The 25255-nt window shown below is 36.5% G+C and overlaps 1 protein-coding gene across 2 annotated transcripts; it reads left to right on the top strand.

Moving 5' to 3' along the window:
* The first annotated feature begins 6595 nt into the window (after positions 1–6595).
* Positions 6596–20215, top strand: LOC132097511 (prolactin-releasing peptide receptor-like). Of its 2 annotated transcripts, XM_059503266.1 has the most exons (4): positions 6603–6646; positions 14984–15066; positions 15424–15934; positions 18533–20215. In XM_059503266.1, the coding sequence occupies exons 3-4, from the start codon at positions 15465–15467 to the stop codon at positions 19173–19175; spliced, it is 1113 nt and encodes a 370-aa protein (XP_059359249.1). In that variant the 5' UTR covers positions 6603–6646; positions 14984–15066; positions 15424–15464; the 3' UTR covers positions 19176–20215. The 2 variants fall into 2 exon arrangements, with proteins under 2 accessions (XP_059359250.1, XP_059359249.1); XM_059503267.1 differs by lacking the exon at positions 14984–15066 and having other exon boundaries at positions 6596–6646.
* The last annotated feature ends 5040 nt before the right edge of the window (positions 20216–25255 follow it).

Here is a 25255-nt window from a genome sequence, read left to right as displayed (position 1 = left end):
CCATAACCCAGTTTTATTATGCTCTGTGTAGTCTTGTTTTACTATCCCTATTGGATAGTCACCATCATGTCGTTCCTAAGCAGTATGATGTTCTTACAGTCCTGAAAAACAAATAATTTGAAAGATTTGATCAATGTTCATGGTGCACTTTTTCAATTAAAGTGGATGGGCAGTAGTTTATATGACTTATCTGCTATATTCCATATCTTCTGAAGTCATGTCATTATTGACTGAATATTCATCTTGATTTTCAAATCTTACTTGATAGCTTAGTCACCCTGCACTTTCGTAGTATGGAAAAGAGCAACATGGATTTTTTTCAGATAGTAAAACTTTTGTATGAATCCAAAAAGTGTTCTGTTGGTTGTGCCTCCAGTAACAGGGATAGAAAATAGTGCTTTTTGTTAGTGGAACACTTTCGTGTATGACCAATATAAGTTTACCCATAATTACACACAGACTCTATTTCTTGCATATAAATGGTCCTTCAAATGTACCGTGTAATTCCCCAAAGATAAAATAATCGCTGGAAGCAAAGTGGAAGAAACCATTTTGAAATGCCTTAAAAGCCTTAACTCATGAAATAATTATATTGTAATGCCATTCAAATACTACCATTAAATTTTATATTAGAATTTTTTATTTAGTAAGGATGAATTAAATTGATCAAAAGTGACAATAAAGACCTTTTTTTCTGAACTATTAAAGAATCGTGTTAAAAAATAAAAAAATAAAAATTGTCAAGATCTCTTGCTGGAGTATCATTGAACCCATCTAGAGGGCACCCCATCCTGTACCCTTTACCACTCGCTCAATTTCCCATAATCCTCTGCCTGGACGCATCATCAGTTGCAATCACCTGTCTTTCATCAGATCTCATCATCAGTTCACAGCTGCAGTCTCACATTAGAAGGGATTTAAAAGCAGCACACACATTCTCTGACTTTGCTGGTGATCGAATGTTTAGCCTTCCAAAGTCTTGCTGGCCATGTTTCCTGATTATTTAATTTTGATCCTGGATTATTTTCTTGTTTTTGAACATTTGCTGCTTGTCCTGAACATCACCTGTTTATCTGGATTGCTCTTTTGCCTTGTCTCTGCTGTAACTGTTTGCTGTTTCTATGACCTCGCTATATTTTAATAAAGCTTGCAAATGAATTCCCAATCTGTTGTCATGCCTCCTACGTTACACATTGTTACCCCAGTACATACAGTCAAAGCCAGAGCAGACAGATCTATCTATCTATCTATCTATCTATCTATCTATCTATCTATCTATCTACCTACCTGTCTGTCTATCTGTCCATCCGTCTGTCCCTTCATCCATCCGTCTATCTATCTAGAGAGTAAAAATCTGACATTGCTTGACTTGCATAAGCTGATCTTGTAAATCAACCTTACGCTGAGAAATTCTGTGAATTCCCACTGCTGAAGTGCCTGAACACAAACGCAGGGCATCAAACTGTGAGCTCTGACTGTTTGTTGAGTCAGGATTTAGTGGAAGGGCCATGAATATTTATCCACAGCTGTCTCAGCACTCACACATCAGAACATATCTGATTTTTTTCTATATCTATGTGTTTATGTGGAATAATTAATTCCCCATTCTGCAGAATCATTTATTTCTTTATGGGTTGTAACATTGTGTATTCTATTTTTCCAGAGTTATAATTAATAACAATACGGTCACGATTAAAATGTTATTGTACATGTTGCCCAAGAGACAAATTTATTAAATATTTTCTTTGAATGTGTGGGCATTTTATGTGCATGCATTTGTGTTTCTGGGTGTCTGCACATTGTAAATCCATTCATAGCCTGAATAAAAAATATATTTATACTGTCTAGTGTATGCCAATGTTTTTTTTTTTTTTTTTTATGGCAAATTCATTTGCGTTGAATCACACAAAAACACCTCTAAAGGCATGGAAATCGCTTTCTTGCATAATAAAAAAAAGATTAAAAAAAAGTTTATGATCCACAAATAAATGTAAAGAGATTTCCAAAAAATTAAACATACTGACAAGTAAGTTTCAAAAACATTAACTAAATTCACAAATAAATAAAATGGAATTTACCAATAAAAGACATTTACAAATATCTTTATATTCTACAAACATTTTATTGTATGGCTTTCTGTGCATTTGTGGATCACTGCACGCATTTGTGGATTTTGAAACATATCTAGCATCAAGTGCTGACAAATCCACAAATAGATAGACTCCACCCATCGTCTACTCAAGCCAATCAGATAACAGCCACATTTAGTTGACCAATCATAGCACGTTCTCGCTAATAGCCAATCATGTTTTGCTTTACATTCAGGGTGGTCTTGTCATTAAATAGCTTTGCTTATCTGCATTGTCTCAAATAGGAAATATAAGGGCCATAAAAATGTGTACAGTAGAAGATGTTTAAAATTGGATTTCTTTATACCTAGACTTTGTGTCAAACCAAGCTACAGTATTATATTTTACTTGCTTTTGAAAATGCCAGAGAAGCAGCTCTTTAAATCCTGGCTATGGGAACAGCACTATACTGGATACAGACACGTTAAGGAAGCGTCATGTTATTCAAGATGGAAAGAAAAGAATCAATAAGTCACTAATAACTGGACCCAACCTCATGATAAACATTTGAGTTTGTATAATAGCCTAGATTAAATTTCCATCACACAACAGTCAACAGAGTTCCCCATGTTTTCAGTCAAGTAGTTTAAATTATGTATATGAGCAGTTATCTAACGGGAACTAAACACGTAGACAGCATTATACATATTATTTTTAAACATTAATTAAAAGTATTGCAAAATGATTGCCATTGTTTGAAGAGAAAGAAATACAGATTTTTTTAACCACACAAACAGCATTTCAGCTCAATTTGAACAAAGTGTCAACAGAATGCAGTGTCTTACTGGAGTGCAAATAAATCAGTCTGTTTCCACCTTGACTGTTAAACAAAACATGCTTGGTTATAGCAAGAACGTGCTACGATTGGTCAGTGAAGTCTGGCTGTTATCTGATTGGTTTGAGAAGACAGTGGGTGGAGTCTACCTGTTTGTGGATATGTCAGCACGTCTTGATGCTAGAAATGTTTCAAAATCCACCAATGTGTGCAGCAATCCACAAATGCACAGAAAGTCATTCACAAATGCATGCAGTGATTATAGCGATTAGATAAAGTATATTTGTTCTGTTTTTCTTTAGATATGTTACATAAACCATACAACTGAACACCAGTGCAAGTTGAACTGCCACTGAGTGATCTCTCATGCAAGGGCAGTTTTATAAACCATAATAATCTTGTCACCACAGTTACCATCCTCCATAACAAGGTCTTTGTCCATCCATCTTTTGTGTAAATCACTTTGAGAGTAATTGTTCTAATCAATGGCCATTTTTATCTTGCATGGCAAGCAACCAGGTCCTTCCAAGTTAGCAGACTGTGTGTTTATGGTGTCAAAATAATTCTGTCAGCAGAGGATTTTTGTATGCTGTGATTGACTGGATTGCCTCCCACATTTATCAGGTGAAAGTCTACAGCGCATCAGTATTTAATCACAAAGTTAAAGCTGCTTTATGTTCCAATCCCAAGGCCTTCAAAACTGACCACAAACTCCAAAAATGTTCATAATATCTTAAGAATGAATACTTCAGCCCAACCTTGATGCCTCAACACCAGTCTGCACTACAATAATCTGTAGAGATATGTCATTTTGAGCTAAATAAATGTATTTTTTCCACTCTTTTTCCTTCCTGGTCTTATTGATTCAATTTTGTCCTTGTTAACTGGTAATTTAAAGAGGACAATGGAATTGCCTGAGTCAAATATTGCAGTAAACGAACAATACAAAAGATCAAGTGCAAAGATCAAAGAAAATATACTGTATTCATCTAAATTATTCTTTGAGCTCCGAGTTCAGCTCACCTCTGAGTCTCCCAACTGCAGCTCAGCTTGGGAGAGATGTGGTCAAAGAGTAGAGCACTGCGTGTGTTTGCATCCAATAAACCATCAGATAAACATACTTAACCTTGACTACAGGAGACCAGAAGCACAGAACATCAAATCTTCAGATAGACTGGTAACTGTTCAGAGCAACATTGCTTGACCTTTACAGCACAGCTTTTATACTGCTTAAATAACATTGATGTTAAATATACCCAACATACAGTACAGTACAATAATGCATTATATTAAAATAATTAACCAGTCAGTATTCTGACTGACTGACAAACGAAAAGGAGCCTGTAATTCTAGAATATGCAGAACTGAAAAATCGAATAAAAAAATCACTCTAGATTTAATTATAATCTAAATGGGTCAAAAGACCCTTGAATTAAAATTATATTAAGCAGACTCAAATTGGCATGACCATATTACATTACAACAAGATCAGCCTTTTGGAATCTGGATATGGACATCAAAAACAAAAGTAAAAAAAATCAATTACAGTAGCCTACATGTGTCTGTCCTTCACATAAAGCATCATACTATTTCAGGAGACTTGAATACTTTTATGGTGTTTGTACAGGTGCATCTCAAATTAGAATATCGTGAAAAAGTTAATTTATTTCAGAAATTCAACTCAAATTGTGAAACTCGTGTATTAAATAAATTCAATGCACACAGGCTGAAGTAGTTTAAAGAGTTAGTTCACCGAAAAATGAAAATTATGTCATTAATGACTCACCCTCATGTCGTTCCAAACCCGTAAGACCTCTGTTCATCTTATTAGCTTCAGTAATTTGTGGATTAATGCTTATTGGAGACGCGAAACATTTCAATCGATTCAGTTCGATTTGGTGAACTGGTTCAAAAAGAACTGGTTAAATTGAATCATTCATTCGCGAACCGGATATCACTAAACTGCAGTGTTGTGAACGTGCTCACAACAGACATGGAAGAGAAGACAATGCTGAATAAAGTAGTTTTTGTTATTTTTGGACCAAAATGTACTTTTTGATGCTTCAAGAAATTTTAACTGACCTTCTGATGTCACATGGACTACTTGATGAAGTTTTTATTACCTTTCTGGACATGGACATTATACCGTACATACATTTTTTTAATGGAGGGACTGAAAGCTCTCGGGCTAAATCTAAAATATCTTAAACTGTGTTCCGAAGATAAACAGAGGTCTTACGGGTTTGGAACGACATGAGGGTGAGTTATTAATGACATAATATTAATTTTTCGGTGAACTAACCCTTTAAGTCTTTGGTTCTTGTAATTGTGATGATTTTGGCTCACATTTAACAAAAACCCACCTCAACAAATTAGAATATGATGACAATGCCAATCAGCTAATCAACTCAAAACACATACAAAGGTTGCCTGATCCTTCAAAATGGTCTCCCAGTTTGGGTCACTAGGCTACACAATCATGGAGAAGACTGCTGATCTGACAGTTGTCCAGAAGATAATCATTGACAACCTTCACTGCAACATTCATTCCCAAAGAAGTTGGCTGTTCACAGAGTGCTGTATCCAAGCATGTTAACAGAAAGTTGAGTGGAAGGAAAAAGTGTGGAAAACCAAAGTCACTGCACCCGTTTACCAAGAATGATTTACCATGATTTGGCAACTGCCCACTTTGCCAAAAGCACCAAAAGTTGGTTAAATGACAATGGTGTTGGTGTGCTTGATGGCCAACAAACTCACCAGACCTGAACCCCATAGAGAATCTATCAGGTATTGTCAAGAGGAAAATGAGAAACAAGAGACTAACAAATGCAGATGAGCTGAAGGCCACTGTCAAAGAAACCTGGGCTTCCACACCACCTCAGCCGTGCCACAAACTGATCACCTCCATGCGACACCGAATTGAGGCAGTAATTAAAGCAAAAGGTGCCCCTACCAAGTATTGAGCAAATGTACAGTAAATGAACATACTTTCCAGAAGGCCAACAATTCACTGAAAGTTTTTTTTTTTTTTTGTCTTATGAAGTATTCTATTTTGTTGAGATAGTGTATTGGTGGCTTTTTGTTAAATGTGAGCCAAAATAATCACAATTAAAAGAACCAAAGACAAAACTTACTTCCATCTGTGTACATTTAATTTAATTAAAACACGAGTCTCACAATTTGAGTTGAATTACTGAAATAAATGACGTTTTCCACAACATTCTAATTTATTGAGAAGCACTTGTATTTTTGTCTTCTTTGGATATTGACAGCTGAGGTCATGAACTGCTGTAATTCATTTCCAAGAATTAATTTCAACAAAATAGCCTATGAGAAAGTTAAGACAGAGTTTTTGATTTTTTTTGGACGAAATATTCCTTTACATGGTGCGAATGTGAAAACACTACATGATGATGATTCATAAGCATATATAAAACGGACTATACTGAATCATTCCTGGCTCACTGATAGTGCACACATTAAATATTCTCTGGCACCCTTGTGACATAAACTCTACCCAAAAGCTCTCTCTCTCTCTCTCTCTCTCTCTCCCCCACACACATGCACACACACACACACACACACACACACACTTGACCCCGCCTCTCCAGCGGGAAACACTAGTCTGGTGCTCTCACTCAGGTCCGGTAGCTTATCTCATGATAAACGAACGCGCGCGAGTCCTCAGATTGAGAAACTGCGCATCCACGAGGAGTCTACTAACCTCATCCCTGTTTGAAAGGTGAGTCATCTCATTTTGTAGTCTTATTGCTCAGAATAATTCAGTTCTTTCATGTATTTCTCAAGATTCTGTGACTGTTTATAGTCAGTTTAAAGTAGTGAATTAGACAAAAATTAACACGCATCCACAAAAACAAAACATGAGTAATATTGTAATTAGACGTTTAGTTAATACAATTAACAATACAGTACTTTAGTATGTGAATATTATATTATACAAATGTAGCCTATTTTATTCAGAAGTGGAGTACTGCAATCTCATCACTTAGAGATAAGTAGCCTAATGACAAGATTGTAATACAAATTCATTTTTGGATTAACTAGTTCAAGCCTGCAACTGAATGGATTCAGTTCCCCTACGATTGATAAAAGTATATGGCTCACACACTTTGATTCATACATTAGTACTTTATTATTCGATCTATTTTAATTCTACTTATTAATGGAACAGAAGATTGCATTTGCATTTGTGTTTTGATTTTGTGTTTTTGTGGAAATCCGAGTCTTTTATACGGGTTTGTTTTTCTTCTTCTTCTTTTGACACCCCGCGTGCATATTATTAAATTGGCTACTCAAAAAATCCAATAAAAGCCACAGGCCTATGTAATTATTAATGTTTATTATTTTACTCTAGATTAAGTTTCATTAATAAGATTGTCTATTAGGCCTATATGTTGTAAGTTAAGACTTATTTAAATTTGCTGAAGAAGAAAAAAAAATCACTATTAAGGCACTTTGTAAACATATTTCCAATATTTAAAATTTTGCTATTGAACACTGAGTGAAAAACCCTAGAGCAGTGTGCAAAACAAGTTTTATGATGTATTTTTAGCACATCTAAGAAGAATATGTTTGAAAATACTTGTAAGAAAAAGACACAGTCTTCTGTTCAATCCACATTCATAAATGAATAGTTAGACTGTATTTGTGAACCAGTTCAACACATTAATTGAAAAAATATTCAGTTTAAAAGAACAATTAATTCAGAAGTCTACATCACTAAAACTCAAATGTGTGAGTGTGTGTTTATGAGAGAGAAAGAGTATGTGTCAGAGAGCTAGTTCGCCTGTGAACATGAATCAAATGAAAAGCTTCACACCTTGCGGGGCAAGGATTGTAGATTTCCGACCTGGATTAACAATATGTTTTAATGAGAGCATTTGAGAGCAGGTGGCTTGTAAAGAAATTGAATTGATTAAACACAATGCCAAAATCGACAGCTGAATTAAGTGACTTCTTGAGATTAATCTTTGCTGTTTCTACTCCTTCCATAGGAGATAAGCAGGCTGAGTTAAGGCTTTACTGCACATAGACATTTGGGGGAAAAACATGATTTATGCATTCTGTTTTGATGGGAAATGGCATTGCAAAGTTTTTTGTTCATCTGATTAATATCTGCATGCCAAACATGTCACTTTGTTGAGTAAAGTCAAAATATTGTAACACCATTTAATCAACTTCATATTGGTTAACAAAATAATTCTTGTTTTTAATCTCCCCCCTTCTGAGGCAAAGCCTTAAGACTGATTCACGACAAATAGGTGCTGTTGAAATGGATCTGAATGTGTTCAGCTAGACAAAGGGTATTTTCTGACGCTAGATCGATTCATCATTTTAATTTGGATTTAAAGGGAAAACAAAAGTTATTCTGAGAAAGAGAACTGTTGCATGAATAATGCATGGTGTAATATATTTGATCATTGGCCACACATGTCTCACTTCCTGCAGCTGTTGTGCAGCAGGTGTGTGAGGCTATAGGAAAGGTGTCACTTTAGGAAGAAAAGTGTTTTCACAGAAAGTGTTAACAGCTCTGTCAGAACTATGATATAGAGGTTACAAGAAGAGTTCACACAACAATAAAAAGATCTGTCATCATTTACTCATGCTTATGTAATTTCAAACCATATCACTTGCTCATTTTTGACGGTAGGTTGTCTTTTACATTTGACTTCAGTGTATAGCAGTATCACAGTGCTTGATATGAAACAAGTAATACATTCTCTGGGAAATCCAGTTAATGTACTGATGTGTAGGAATGGATTCTCCCAATATACACTTGAGATCTACAGCACTTTCTTCCTGGGCTTCTTTGGAAGCATTTGAAAGGGGTTGTAAACTGACTTTGTTTTTTTATTTTGTACTGTTCTCTAAGGTCCACTTATAATATTATCAAGACTTTTTGTCCTGTTTTTAACCCCCTCATCAGAACGCTCTGTGTCGTATTGTAGACTCTGAAGTAAACGCCCACTGCTATGATTGGCTAACAGTTGTGTATGTTTGACAACATATATTCCCCTGAAACCTACAGGATGTTTTTAATGACCTCTTATATGTCAAAAGATCAAGAGAATTTTAGTTTCTCAGTTCATGACACCTTTAAGGCTGGAATACACTATGTGACTTATCCAGATTTTCCATAACAATCTCATGGCATTTCATAACTATTTTACACAAATTGGTGAGAATTGCATGAGATCACACAAATTCATACAAGCTATCCAATAATTCACTTAATTTTCATGCATCCCACTGGCAAGTTATATTTATGGTTGGACCTTCAGGGTTATTTTTTCCCCTGAAACTTGTATGTTTTCATTTTATTCACATTGTATGAAATCATGCAAAATGGCCTCCTTTGTTAACTACCTTTCTTTCCAGTCTGGACTCAACAGTAGTCAACACTAGCTGGCTAAAGTATGAAGTAGTCTGTGGATTTTGGGCAGTTATATTCTATAGATTTTGTGTAGAAATGACATATTGTGTATAATGGGCTCAAACTCAGATTTTTTAGCTTTAGGCTATAGTTGTGTCTTAATTAAAGCATCTTGGAGACATTGCCACAATTCTTCAGGATTGAGTCTGTCTCAGTTGGTTCTGTTTCTTCATGTTATTCCAGACAGACTGGATGATGGTGAGATCAGATCTCTGTGTGGAGACTCCTTGTGCAAACAAAAATCCCACTGGATTATTTCAATTAATGGCAAGAGGAATGTTTGTAAATGTAAACTGATATTTCCTACAGACATATTCCATCAAAAGATAGAAAAAAACGTAAACATTTTTGTGTGTGTGCAAATACTAATTACCTAAGATATATAAATGTTATTAAAATATTGCTATAACACTGTTACGTGCTGGTGCAAAATGAAGGCATCACACCTTGATGAAATGTTCTCGTTGTGATTTTTTATGTTATAGCCCTATTTTATTAAAGATATTTAATAGGGCCTCAGAATTCTTGTTTCATAGTGCTCTCTCTTCAAAGAGCATCTAAAAACCTTGATGTAAACAGCTTCTAGCTGCAGTAATTGGTCACAGTTTATTGTGATTTTGACAGTTACTATCAGCAAAATTAGGAACAAGTTTCCTAATAAATTTGACCACATGTTTAGTGCTGCATTGCTCGCAACAGCTTTGTATTTATGTGTGTGTGAGTGTTTTGTTTAGTTCTGTTTTTTTTAATTGCAGTTATATTTAGGGAAAGGTAATATATTGAATATTAGAGATACCATTGAAATAATTGCATAATCAATATAAAATTAACAGAATATTGATAGTGAATATCAGAGACAGCACCAATAGGCAATTTCACTCCTGTTAACTAGCAAAGAAGTGCTTATGTGTTCCATCAACTAGTTCCCCATCTGAAAGAGTTTTAGTGCCGGTGGGAGCATAGCGTCATGCCACAGAGCATCTCTTAAACCAGAAACCATTGACAGACTTGAGTTCTTAGCTAAGGCTGCACTGTGTAAAATCGAGTATGTGAATTATATTGCTGTAAAGAAATGTCTTGTAACCATTTTACACTACTTTTATCCATACTGTTACATTTGTATGTGCAAATTTTAATTAAAAGAAGCAAGTGGTCAGTAGAAGAGGTCGACATTTTTAACTTTATTTTTACACTAAACATTTTGAAAATGTGCTTCGAACTAATAGGTGTTTTAACAAAATCATGTTTTTTTATGTGTTTAGAGTAAATGAAAAATATAAAGATACATATCGATTATGTATAATCAAAATTTGGAAAAATATTTAGATATAAAACTTTAGGTATATGGCCCAGCCCTAATTTCATTTAGGTTGTTTCAGCTATTTTTGGCTTGTTTTGAGTTATTTTATACATAAAAACATTTGACAGCATTCTACGGCTAACAGCTGGAACACTGATTCAGTTCTGTTCACCTGGGCTCTCGCTCTAACGTGAGCACTAAAAAGCACCTCAATAGTTCCATTAGTCTGTGTTTTTACCGGCTGAGCATAATTAAAGCACCCACAGGAAGGGGACTCTGCCACCCGGTTTAAAGAAACTCACAGTATTCTGGAGGCTGACAATAACACATACCTCATATGCGTGTTTACTTATTACATAAATATAAAAAAGCTGTTTAGTTTGGGTGCAATTCAGAATTGTGCATAAATTAGCTAGTATAGGGAAAAGCTGCATAACTGTAATAAATCCATAATTGAGATGTTTTCTGTCGGTTCCTTTTCACCTGCCTGAATTCCCTTGTTAGTTTGCATATTTTTTGATTAGTTAGTTCCCACACCTGTTCTTTTTCTCCCTGATTGTGTTCAGTTTCCCTCAGCTCATGGCTTAGAATTGTTTGTTGTTTGAATTGTAATGGGTGGTTTCTCCTTGTGGATTTATTAAACACTTCTTGGACACTTCAAATTAACACTTCTTGGACTCGATTCCTTCCTCGTGTGCTTTATTATACAGCAACACAATTACAGAATACTGGACCAAATACAGCTAAATTATTTGCAGAATTGTTTTTCTTCGCCCTGTTTTTATGGACTTTCCCAGTGTGCAACTCTTTTTGCTCAGGCAGGGGAATCACTCCATCAAGGACAACACAAGGGATTTTTTAAATCTTGCATACCTTACACATTACCCAGACAGCTGCCTGTGTACTTTTCACTGTCAGACTTGCCAACTTGTACAGTCCTTAAGGGAGCTTCACTGGCTATGTGGACTGAGTATTGGTGAGCTGTGGCTCGCCCTTCCCTGCTAGAGCCCCTGACGGACGGAGAGCCAGAGCCTTCCTCGAGTCAAGAGCCAGAACAAAAAGGAAGTTCCTGAACTGATCATCACCCCAGAGCCTCACAACACATCTGACCAGGTGTGTGAGCCAGCAACACTGCATGTGCCAGAGGGAGTTATAGTAGAATACAAGCATGGAATGTAGACCCACCCACATTCCGGTTTCTGCGGGTGAGCTGTTGCTGGTTTATGAGCCTTCTTTATAATATCCTGGAAGAGTTTGATCCCCTGTTTCTCTTCTCCATTGGTTTCACCAGCCCTGAACCCCCACCCAGCCTCCCTCTCCCACCTCCTCTTCAGGAATCTGCCTATTCCTCATCTCTGATGGCTCCAGTCAGTAGACTTGTTAAAGATGAACTTCACCAGCCAGCCACCGGAATTGGGGGTGGAAGTGAAAGTGGAAGTGTCAAGTTAGACACTCTTTGCTCCCGGTAGTGACACTCGCGTGTTGTTTGCATACTCTATCACAGATAAAGTGAATTAAATGCAATATTTGTCAAATACACAGATATTTCAGAAATGTTTTCATGAGCAACAGAAACATTTTTTATATACTGCTTAATACATCGCCATCTGTACATGAATAAAGTTCAACAAATACATATACTATAAATACCAATAAAGTGGGGGTAAAGTGGCTTTTATCAGTGTTGTTTTTATTTAATTTTTTGATAAACGTGACTCAATATAACAGTGCGACTACAGTAAAAAAATGGTTTTACTGTTATAAAAACACAGATTTGTGAGCATTATTGGAACTGAAATGTTAGAAAAAGCATGCAACACATGCAGTTCTTGTCATCACAGAATCTGACCAATGAGAATAAAGTGTGTCATCATCAAGGCTTTCACAGCTGATTTTGAGCAACTGCAGCGCCTGATCTAGGCTGGTGGTCTTGTTTTGCTCTTGTAGTACTTTGATGGCACACGTAATCGTAAGGCAGCTGCAGCGACGATCAAAGTCGGACAAATATTCTAACCAGAATGCATTGTTTTGTCAGACAGCAGTCGGTGCACAGACCGATCTGTGGCTGACTTGAAACAGCGCATGCCAATTATAAATTTTGTCCGTCTTGAGACGGCACAGACGCCATGTCACTGTCACGTGTGGCATCAAAGTACCTTGATAAACCTCCCGAGAGCACCTGGCCGACTCAGCCGGCACAGTTTCTAGAGAGTGCCTGCAGGAGCTCTGATGACAACACTGCTATTTCATGATTGGCCAGATTCAATGCTTGACAACGACCACGTGTGTTTCTGGTTTAATCTAACATCCTCAATAATACTCACAAATCTGTGTTTTTAGAACAGTAAAAGCTTTTTTTTTACTGTAGTCACACTGTTATATTGAGTCACGTTTAACAAAAAACACTGATAAAAGCCAATTTAAACCTACTTTATTGGTATTTAAATATGTTTATGTTGAACTTTATTCCTGAACAGATGGTTGTATATTAAACAGTATAAAAAAGTGTGTCTGTTGGTCATGAAAACATTTCTAAACATCTATGCATTTGATAAATGCTGCATTTTATTTACTTCATCTGTGATAGTGTATGCAAACATCATGAAAGTGTCACTACCAGGAGCAGAAAGTGTCCGACTTGACGTCTCCATTATCAATTCCACCCCTAACTGCAAGCCATTGCCCCTCACTACAGAACACAAGATCCAGGGGTGTGTTTGGATCCAACTCTAGGGGGTGGAGATGGGTGGGTTTAGGGATCAGAGGCGGAGACTGGTAAGTTTAGGTATATGTAAGGTGAGAGGAGGTGGATCTAGATCCAACCACGCCCCCTGGATCTTGTGTTCTGCAGTGAGAACCATGTCCTGCAAGCGCTATTCTCGCCGATTGGTCTGCACAAGTGCTGTTTCAAGTTCAGTCTCTTGTCTCTTGTCTCATCCTCAGTCTGCTCCACCCTGTGGTGTGGATCTGCTTCAGATCTGCTTCCTTTCTTCTGGCTCTGCCTTTGTCCTCAGATGCTTCAGCTCCACCATGGTCTTTCAGGTCCTCGTCTCTGCCTCAGTTCCCTTGTTATTTTCCATAGTTTTTGATTAATTAGTTCCCACACCTGTTCTGTTTCTCCCCTATTACATTCCATGTGTATTTAAACCCTTAGTTTCCCTTAGCTCAAGGACCAGTGTTGAATCTTTGTTGGTGGTTTCTCCTTGTGGATTTATTAGAAAGTAATTCTTGGACTTTATTCCAAGTCAAGCATTTTATTATACAGCAACAAGTTACAATAAAGAGCTGGATGATATAGTTACATTTTTTCACAATTATATTTTGTGTTAACCCTGTCTCTCATAATGCATATCTCACAACTACATTCATTTATTTTACTCTTGTCAGAAAAACAATCAAGGCAAAAAGCAAAGGTTTTATTTATTTTTACAAAAATGCCATGCAGAGACCTAGGTAAACAGTTATAAGTAATGATGCAAATTGGTGGAGCTGTGCTTCAAAAGACATTAATTACTGAAAATAAGCTTTTCAAAGCAATCCCAAGTTTTGCTACAGTGGTTTAAAAAAGAAAACCTCCATGGTAACTTTTTTCAACACTGTCAAACAAGTTGCAAGTTAAGAAGAAAGAGTGTAAAATTAGCACACTAACACTGTCTTTAGAAAACTTAAACTGTCACTTCAGGTTACTGTGATGATCACATTTAATTAAATTCAGATATTGAAAATGTATTGTAAATATTTAATTTCTCATCCAGTAAGGGCCTAGTCGACACCCTGGGGATGTTTATTCAGTCTGGTCTTTGTATGTGCTTAAGGAAGATTTGAGCTAATTAAGTAAGTTGTCTCTGACATTCAGCTTATCCTGCTGTTTATATAAAATTAACTGAACTGAACTTATGGCCATCTTTAGAACTGTGTTGTCCATAAAAACAATTTAAAAACCATGTAATCTGTGAAGAGCAATTGGTTTTTAATTTATCTGATGCATGTAAAAATCAAGGACCACAACTGATACCTGACAAATAAGTATTTTTAAATGTCAAAAAAAAAACACACAACCCTGATTGAAAATAAGGATGATGACAAAATAAATTAAGCAGTTGCTACTGCTTTTGCAACACCTGACTGAAAGGCCAAAGAGCATTTATTCTAAATCTATGAACCATTTATTTACTTAATTAGAGGACGCGAGTGAATGAGGCTCATTTGCATTTCAACAGCAACGGCCATGTGTGATTGCAGCCGAGACGCATCTTTGACTCAAATCATGCTGGCTTTCATTAGTGCCCTTACAAGTTTCTGTTTACTGCTGTTTGGATTGACAGAGCATACACAGAAAGGAACATGCAGATCTCAAGTCCAGCTGATTCTTTTATGAATAACCTGCTACGGAAACCAGCCATCCAAAGTAAGTCAAGGCCGTAATGAAGAGCTTTTCGATGTGACTCCTGCATCACTAATGTTCAGTACTGCTGTGCAGAAAGTGGTTCGGAATAGAGAACAGGAACTTTGAAGAAAATTGTAGCTGTGCTCATTAGAGTTTGAAAAAGTCACTTCATTATATGAGCCAGCTGAACTTTCAAGACAACCTAGCACCTATATATTGCCAACTGCATGTTTGGTAGCACACGCCTCCACAGGACGCACTCAACTGGCTCGCTTCTTCTTCAAACATCTGTTAATGGTTTAAAATTCAGCTAAAGAGTTGAGTTATGAAGAAAGCTAACTAAAGTGTATCTCTTTCCTTGTTATTATGCCAAAACAGCTACTTTTTAGGTCTCTACGAGCAGTATTCCAGCCGTAAGCATGGATGGCAGTAGTGGCGAATGGCTCAGCACGCAAGTGCCCTCGTCTTGCCTGGAAAACTTCACCATGGAAAATTCCAGCAGGGGCCAAATCTATGAAGTCGTCCTGCAGTCGACGAACACGACTAAACGTAATCCGCAGTTTGTTGGTGTGGAGCTCCTTCAGTCTTTTAAACCCCTCATCATCCCGTGCTACGCTCTCGTGGTCCTTGTTGGAGTTTTCGGGAACTACCTGCTGCTTTACGTCATCTGCCACACCAAAAAAATGCACAACGTGACCAACTTCTTCATCGGTAACCTGGCGTTTTCTGACATGCTGATGTGTGCTACCTGCGTGCCCTTTACCCTGGCATATGCTTTTAACCCTCGCGGGTGGGTTTTTGGAAGATTCATGTGCTACCTGGTGTTCCTCATTCAGCCTGTGACTGTGTACGTGTCGGTTTTCACACTGACAGCTATTGGGGTGGACAGGTGAGTGATGCATGCGAGCGTTGTGTCTCTTGACAGTGTGAGTAATTCATCATTGCATCAAAGTTTTATTAGCATTTTGGGGCTTTTGTGAAGCATGGTTACGTACCAGATTGATTTAGTGGATTCATCACATAGTTTCAAAAAGTCTCTTATATTCATTTTATTTAATTACAAAAATGTGATGTGAAATATTATTACAATTAAAATAAATAACTTTTTTTATTTTCAAATATTTTAAAAGAATTTATTTGAAATAAAAATATATTTTGTGACATTTGTAAGATCACATTTTTTATATAAAAAAGTTAATGCATCCTTGCTGAATAAAGGTATTCATTTCTTTGAAAAAAAACTGCTGAAATCATGCATTTTAAAGCCATCAGTTTACACTTTTGTTTTCTGAGCGCATGCACAGTACTAAACTGAGTTCTCTTTCATCTCTAATTTCTCTTTCATCTCTTATTGCACTTAAACTGTCAAACAGTTTATGTTAAAAAACACACCTGAGTTACAAAAAAGGCCTGTCATGTCTGTGAAGGTAAACCACTGGGAAAGAAATTGCATGTTTATATTAGATCTGTGTGGCATCAGCGTAAAATACAGTAAATAAATCTATAAATCCACTGCTCTGTTGTGTCCTCTGAGACTGGGACTCTAAATAGTGTTCTGTGCTCATCTGTGCAGCATAAAACAGAACGGTAACTGTTAGCATGTGTTGCTCAAATTTTCGCCATTGCCTGCTAAAACAGGGTGTCGCCATGGGTGGAAACTTGCAGATTAAGGGGAGGTAATAATATATTAAATTCCCTTTTCTACATCACGGGGGACTGAAATCTGAGCGGCTTGCTTTTCATAAGCTTGCAGAGAAAGGCTTACCAAAAACAAAATTACTGGGTCATTCTTTCCACATTTTCTGGGTTGGTACGTGCACTGGGGAACCGATTATGGCACTTAAACACGGAAAAATGTACATTTCCATGATATGCCACCTTTAAAATAGATAAAGTGAAATAATAATCAAGAGTAATATAAACGGCTCTTTTTCTGGGGGCCAGAGGAGCCTGTAAGTTCTTATGGTACACAAAAAAGCCATGCTATTATGTGACACAATTGTATAACGACACATTCTACAGAAAGCTGGAAGGCTAAAGTAATGTCAACATACTGCCATATGTAAAATACCAAGGACATCAAAAATAAACCAGGACTTCTTATCCACAAATCTGAAAAGAAATTCAAAGTGGATCTTCTTTGTTTAACTTTGTGGCTTCGTACAGCCTTTAACCTTCACACTTCCCTCCTTGCGTAGGCATGTGAGTCAGTGATGGATGATGGTGCTGAGCTATAGTCAAAGAAAATGAAAAATTGGTGGTTTATAATAGGTGCATTAAGAATCCATTTACCTTACAGTGAAGGCCGTCATCTCCCGTACATCGTCTGGTGGTTCATCTCCTGTGCTTTTACACGTGATGGAGCCTACATGAATACTGTCTTTAAAAGCTTTTGATATGATCGTAGGTGTTTGGATGCAGACCCATTCATCTAGGCTGGATCGGAGGCAAGGAAATGTGCATCAATTGATGAGCAAGCTTTTGCATCAAAAGATCCCAAAGGTTTCTCTCACATTAAAGCGAATGAAAAGAGTTCATTTAGAGGTCTTGTTTTGATCCAATTTCTTATAGCCCACTGATTATATCTTTACAAAATCAGCATGCAAAATTTTGCATTTGCTTCAGCTTATAACGTTGTCTTTATATCTTAACACATAGTTCTCAAACTCAAATTGGGGCCACTAGTCAACTGGCATCTCCAAGGTCAATGACATACAAGAGCTTCTTTTAAAATCCTAGCTTGAAGCACTTTCCTAGAACTACCATCTTTCAGTTTGTACATTTTGTGCTGAAAAAGATGACCAATTTCAAATTATAGTGTCAATTATAATAATAGATCAGTCAGATAGAGAATAATTTTAAGCAAGACAGTACATAAACCTTGACCAATCAAATCCTTTAAACTAAACTGACTTAACACACAGAATGTGTTTTTGGTTTCCATGGTCCTCGTTACAGTTTCGTAAACATGCGCTAGGCTTGACAGCGTTTCGTGATCAACATGTTTTTAAAAGACTATCTTAAATTTAACTTTTATAAGATCAAGAAGACCTTTAACTTTTTGACATTCAGCTGCGCTTTGTTAACAGATCTCGTCGTTACTCATTAGCATTTGGGAAAGATCAAATAGCATTTTAGCGCTGCTACCGAACTAAATGGCTCTTTTCAGTGCTCGATTCCCTCACAATTGAAGGATCAATTCCTTATGAAATCGAGACTAAATTCTAAGACTGTAATCAATGACATTTTAGCAGAACTATATTTATTGCAATTAATGTTTTCTTTCTAGCAGTTCCTCATTTTAAGATTTGTTCTTCATTAATACTGTATGTATCACCTTGACATCCTTTTTCAATCAAGTTTTCAATCAAAAAGCATTTTAAAGAAAAACTCCACCCAAAAATTATAATTGTCTCAACATTTACCTGATACAGGTGTGTGATCACTACTGTAACTTGTTGCCTAAAGCTGTCATTTTAACTTCTAGATACTACGCTACGGTTCATCCGCTGAAGAAGCGCATCTCAGTTCTGGCCTGCACATATCTTCTGTCAGGGATCTGGATTCTGTCGTGTGGTCTGGTGGCTCCTGCTGTGGCCCACACGTACCATGTGGAGTTCAAGGAGGAAGGTTTCACCATCTGTGAGGAGTTCTGGATGGGTCAAGAGAAAGAGCGTCTAGCCTATGCTTACAGCACACTCTTCATCACCTATGTTCTTCCTCTGTCCGCACTTTGCATCTCCTACTTGTGTATTTCAGTGAAGCTTCGCAATTGTGTGGTGCCAGGTCATCGCACCCAGAGCCAAGCGGAAGCCCAGCGGGCTCGGAAACGCAAGACGTTTCGTCTGGTGTCTTTAGTCGTCGCTGCTTTTGGGATCTGCTGGCTGCCGATAAGTGTCTTCAATGTTCTTCGGGATATTGATATAGACCTGATCGACAAGCGCTACTTCCTGCTGATCCAGCTATTGTGTCATTTGTGTGGAATGAGTTCCTCTTGTTGTAACCCGTTTTTATATGCATGGCTGCACGATCGTTTCAGGGCGGAATTGCGAAAGATGTTCACCTGCCATCGACGGATTGCCATCGGGATTCCTGCACACAACTGCGCCACTGCTAGTGTGGTTCTCTGACAGAAAAAGAGGGCATCGAGTTAGCTCAAAGACTACTGAGGCTAGAAGAACACTTGAGTTACATACTTTTGGAAAAGAGAAAGTGTTCACATTGGTCCTGGCTGGAACTATACCATCTGTAAGGTTCTCCCACATGCATCTTGGTTTAGATGGACACAGATGGTCTTTCTTGGATGTACAAGCCATTTGAGAAAGCTGTTGGATTTAGCCACAAGATTTCACCATGCTGTCTGTGATTTGGATATGGATTTTCTAGGAAGGAAGCTGCATGTTGGTCACATTACAGAGAAACAGTCCCTAACAATACTGCAACAGAAACATACAGATACCCAGCTTTTAGAAAGCAACTGCTTTAGCTTTAAAAGTGAATTGCAGCTTATTTTAATGCCTTTCACACTGTAGGATTAAAAATGTTTAAATTGCATGTTTATACAAGATGTCAATGAATATATATTAACATCAAACAGATAAAATATTCAAAAAGAGCACATGGCCTAGAAATACTGTATGAAATATTAAAACCTTTTACTAATTAAATATTTTTAAAACTTTTCAGGCCTATAATGTTTTTTGTGCTCATAATAAAGTGCAAGAATACAAAACTTACCGTCATTATATACAAAAAAAGGTTTTGTCTGCACAAGCAAAACATTTTTATTTTACAGCCAATAATATGACTCTGGATGTTGTATTGTAGTTGAATTTGTTCATTATTGAACCAAAAATCCAGTATCTTCTCTGTTCTGAAAGTTCCAAAATGTGTCAGGTGACATAAAGTTTCATTCGTGTGATTATAGCTGTACAATTTTGTATAAATTCATGAAACGTTTCATAATGTTGCATTAATAAACAGTGTCTGGACTGGCGGATTTTTTATACACGAAGACATATTACTTGGTAAACAAAACAATTTCAACTTTGTTGTTCAGGTAAATGCATACAGTGTGAATATCTCTGTAACATTATGTTTTCCAAGACCAAACCAAGGATTATTGCTCAAAGATTGGTTTAATGATCTGTACAAACCTCCAAATATTACTGTTTGTGCTAATAGTGCTGTAAATGAAGTGAAGCACAGAATGTAATGTTTTGAAAACAATTGCATGTTATTTACAATCATATGTAAATGTAATATATTAAAATTTATATTAAATGCAAATAGCCGAGATTAAGAGTGTTTTCCACCCACATAAGTAGGACTTAAAGGGATACTTCACCCAAAAAATTAAAACATTGTAGGATTCCTGCTGTCTATGGGTCAGAGGGCTTTTGGAAATTATCAGAAATATCTTAACTTGTGTTCCAAAATGAACGATGGTCTAACGGTTTGGAACGACATGAGGGTGAGTAATTAATGACAAACATTTTTGGGTGAACTATCCCTTTAAGTACATCTTTATACACACTTTATATAAAATACTATATAATTACTTCACATGTCAACACATGAAAATAAATATTTGCATAAACAAATACCACTAAAATCTAGTTAACGGCATCATATTACCGCTAACTTTAATTCAAATTGCTTAAGATTCCACCAGTATATTCGCTAATTCAAAGAAACATCAATGTATATGGACAGTAGAAAAATAAACTGATGAATAGATGAAACGACTTCAGTCAGTAACCTTTGAAATGGTCTGGGCATGTTAATATCCTCAACACAACAGCCCAAAATGAAAATGAGCTACAGCAACAAAAGACAAACCAATAAAAAGGAGAAAGCGTTTCTATGGTGACCAACTCAGTACATCGTTTGAGTTTTTCTCTTTCTCCCCCCTCTCCACTAAATCTCTTTCTATGATAGATAGTCATGTTTTCAACGGTCTGTCATCCTAATACATCAAAGACAGCCACTACACAAACACAGCTTCGATAATAGAGCAGTGATTCACAAGGAGGATGACAGAAATGTGAAAGACAAACGAGCTGCATCCTACAAATGACTAACTAACACACTTTCCTCAAGCTGCAGGCTGCAGACCCAGGTTAGGCTCAAAGTCTCAGATCTATTGTGCAAACATAATAGAATATGCTGCTCAGTCCGCAGACACACTGCCATGGCAGTATTACACCTGGACTGAAAATGGCTCGATTGATCAGCTATCTTTTGTTTCTAATGTTCAGGGGTCTGCCAGGCTACAAGGTTTATTATATGGAGAAATAGTAGTGACAACACCAAGCGGATGTTTTTATGAGTCTTCGAACTTTCTTTTAGGCCAAGTGATGGAGCAGAGACCCCGTTACACACTGAATAAAAATGAGTTCATAACAGGGTTATTGTAACTCAAACAAAAACCATACAAACTTGAAAATGAAATATATATATACTTTAGCTAGTTGCCAGTTCTTCTCATTTTCTTTTAGTTTGACTTGATGTACTAAAATAATTATAACTAAAACGAAAAAATAAATAAATAAATAAAAAAGATTAAAATAATATTGGTGGACGAGGAGAATCACCCTCACTATGTAGAACGCTTTGAGTGCTTAGAACAGCAGAAAACGGCTATATAAATGTAATGAATTATTATTATAATAAAAATAAAATTTAAGTAAAAAATTGTATAAAAAGAAACTATTACAAAATATTATAACAGTATCTAAATGATATTGAAATAACACTGGTTCATGACGTGTACTGCAAAGAAATAATTTCCATTTGTGGCAAATTCATTATGCAAAATTGTTTTCAGTCCTCACATTCAACAGGTTGAGCAGCATTTACAGGCTGCTACAACAGTGCATCAGCAATGAGACATGTCAGTGTTTCCATCACACCTCTTGTCTCTGTAAAATAGTGTATTAGCGCTGGGGGGTTTTCAGTATCGCTTTCTATAGGTTACATCGCCAATAGGTGGTGAAAAGTGAGTCGCTGAATCATTAAAGGTGCAACAGGTGATTGTCTTCAGAAACATTTTTTGTTATACTGGTTGAAAGTCTCTTCACATCCCGATAGCAATCATTAAGTTAAGTGGTTTAAATTTATTAATCTGTGTTTATAAATTCTGTGGAAGGTGTAGAACCAAGAATTGTACATCCAATCAAAACGCTCGGTCATAGCTTACTTGCCTGTCAACGTAAGTATCTGCATACCTCTGCGCACCCTGTTCCCGCAGACAGAATACATCATTAGCACATTCACACACGCTGTACAGACAGAGCTAGAATGGCAGACAAACATCAACAACCTGGTCTTCCTTCCTGGTATTGTAGTACTTTTAAAGGCTTTACTTCACTTTGGAACATGGACTGGAATTGGGAACCGTTGATGTAGCCTATTGTAGTAATGTTGTCTCTGGTATTCTGGTCTGTGAGCATAAATGCATTCAGGTGGTGTGGCTTTGGACAGCGATTACAGGGAGGGTGGGACGCTCATTTTCAGTGCTATCAGGCTAATGTTAGCATTTTCCAAGATCTCCTATTGCACCTTTAATTCAACCAGTTCATTCAAAAATGAATTAATTCATCCCAATCTCATGAGAAAAGTTAACTAATTTACAAGATGCTCATTTTGTATGATGTGATTGATGTGCATTTTTAGAAAAAGAAAAAAACATGAGCATGAAAGAAGGTTAAACCTAACAATAAGCAGATGGGGCATTAGTAGATCATGCAAATTCATACAAATTACCCACCAATTTGCCAAAATGGATAATACTGTATTTATGAATTGCGGAAAGAGTATGTTGCTTTCATTTAGCAACAAAATATGTGACTGTCTTCATGAGTCATTCATTGAATTATTCATTCAACCAATTTGCGCAAACACAATTAATTCTGGAATGAAACCATTACTGCAAAATGCAACCATTACTTGATTAATTTGAAACTATTGTCCTTAGTGGAGCAAAATAGTCTATTAATAATGTGTCTAAAATGTAAGTTACGGATTATTAATTTCCTGTTCATTGAATTGAGAAAAAAAAAAAACACCACAATAACTGTATTCATAACAGCAGCCTTGACTGTTTGATCTTGCTGATTTATCCAAACAGAATTACATAACTTCACATTCACTTTAAGAGTGAATTATTTAACTTTTAAAGTGAAATACTTTTCTGAGAAACAATCATTAGTGGACTCCCTGCACTATAGCAGACCTTCTGTTGAAGACCCCTTCATATTTAGCAAGATAAAGATAAAAAAAATCAATAGATCTCTGAATGAATTAAACTGAAAGAAAAGCATTGTTAAGCAATTGTTGACTGAAAATCTGTGAATGCTGATAGACAACAGAATAGAGCAGATAAGTCAGAATATTCCTGATTGTGAGTTGAAATAACAGCATGGAATGAAAGCAGCTCTTTTGTGTGTGGATTGTTTTTCTATTAAGTGTGCTTTTTTCATTATCAATCAGACAGAGGTGGTCAGCAGCAGTGCTCCACGTTTGCCGCTCTCATGTGTATTCATCCTCATGGGTTATTCCCTTAAAGCTGCTTCCTACTGTGCTGGAAAACTGAAAGCTACAGTAGGCTACAGGAAGTTGTTTCAGGAAGAAATTAATTGAATATTAAAACCAAATCACAGCAATTCATTATACAAATAATGCAAAAATATAAAATTTTCAGCCATTTAAATAATAATAATAATCCCCCATCACTTTGGTTTTACACAATTTTTAATTATACACAAAATATAACAGCACTGCACGCACCGTATATTCACACGTCATAAATATGTCAGCACGAAACTAGGATCATGCATTTTCATATTATCTGCTCATTAAGTGTGCATGCATTATACTCCACTTTGACTGAATTTGGATTTACCGAGGACACTAAATCTGTCAATCTCAGTTTTTTATGCCCGCTAATTATCTCTTGTTTCAAGCTACTAATTAGCCAACTGTAGATACTGTCGACAGCATAACCTTTAAACATTGAATAAGGCAATATAATTAGCTAAAGATATTTTGATAATTGTTGTGAATGACACGAGGCTCATACTATTTGCATATAAAAGTCAATTAAAATAGCAGCCATGTACCATTTCAACACAGCGCACATATAATGATGAAGGCCATGACATCCCCTTGAGCTGCCAGTCTAGCAATAGTGAGCATAGTGTGCTGGATCCTACTGCCATCTACTGGACAAAACTCATTTTGGAACATAATAAATGACGACAGAATTTAGAACTATCCCTATTAATGCACATTACAATAGAATTGCCATGAAGCCTTGTGCATGAACTACGTCTCTTTAAACATTATAACAAACAAACAAAAAAAAATCATCATAGTATTAAATAAAGATCACATGCTACTGTATATGGGTTCAGCCAAGTTTATTCAATGAATTGAGGCATAAACAAAATTAAATTTCTGTAATTATTGAAGTAAAGGAACAAACCAATATATTCATGTCTTAATGTCATAGAGAAGGCACAGGTCTAGAAAATATATCTTGTGCATATATGCATAGCATCAGCAATAATTAATAAAGCTTTTCATTCAAATCCAGACATAAAGGAGTGTTTAGAGTCTGCAGAACCTAATGACAGTGAAACTCACTCAAACTGATTGACAACACTTGAATGAACACAGCCGAAGATCTTCTGAAGGTCTTCATGACTGAATATGTAACCGCAACACAGAAAACTGAGACTGACAACAGATTCAACAAGACATACAGTTAATTCCTCCATCCTTGTCATAGAGACTATTCTCTCCCCATAGGCATTTAAATGGTTAAACAAAATTGTTTACTCACTGATTAAAACAATGAGAAGAAAAATGGAGCTTGGATTCGGAAGTAGGTTTTGAGCACTGTCAGGTAAGACTTCAGGTTTACATCACAGATCTTTGGTTTTACAACAGACAAACACTGACCTCAACAGGCTACATGATACGTTGCAAAAGATCCCGGTTTGATGAAAGTACCGCATTACCTGCCATTCAGGAAACAAAATCCTGCAAAAAAGTTATTGCTAGTTCGTTACAGAACTTCAGAATGTCACAGTATGTACATTGTGCTTCAAAAAACGCTTAATAATCCTTGGTCTAAATCGCTACAATATAAAACAAACATGCAGTTTGACATGTAGCATAAAATATTTTGCCTGATTCAACAGCT

The sequence above is a fragment of the Carassius carassius genome, chromosome 21 (genome assembly GCF_963082965.1).
Source record: "Carassius carassius chromosome 21, fCarCar2.1, whole genome shotgun sequence".
NCBI classification, from domain to species: Eukaryota; Metazoa; Chordata; class Actinopteri; order Cypriniformes; family Cyprinidae; genus Carassius; species Carassius carassius.
The sequence above is the reverse complement of the archived record's forward strand: the minus strand, read 5'-3'. Positions and strand labels throughout refer to the sequence as shown.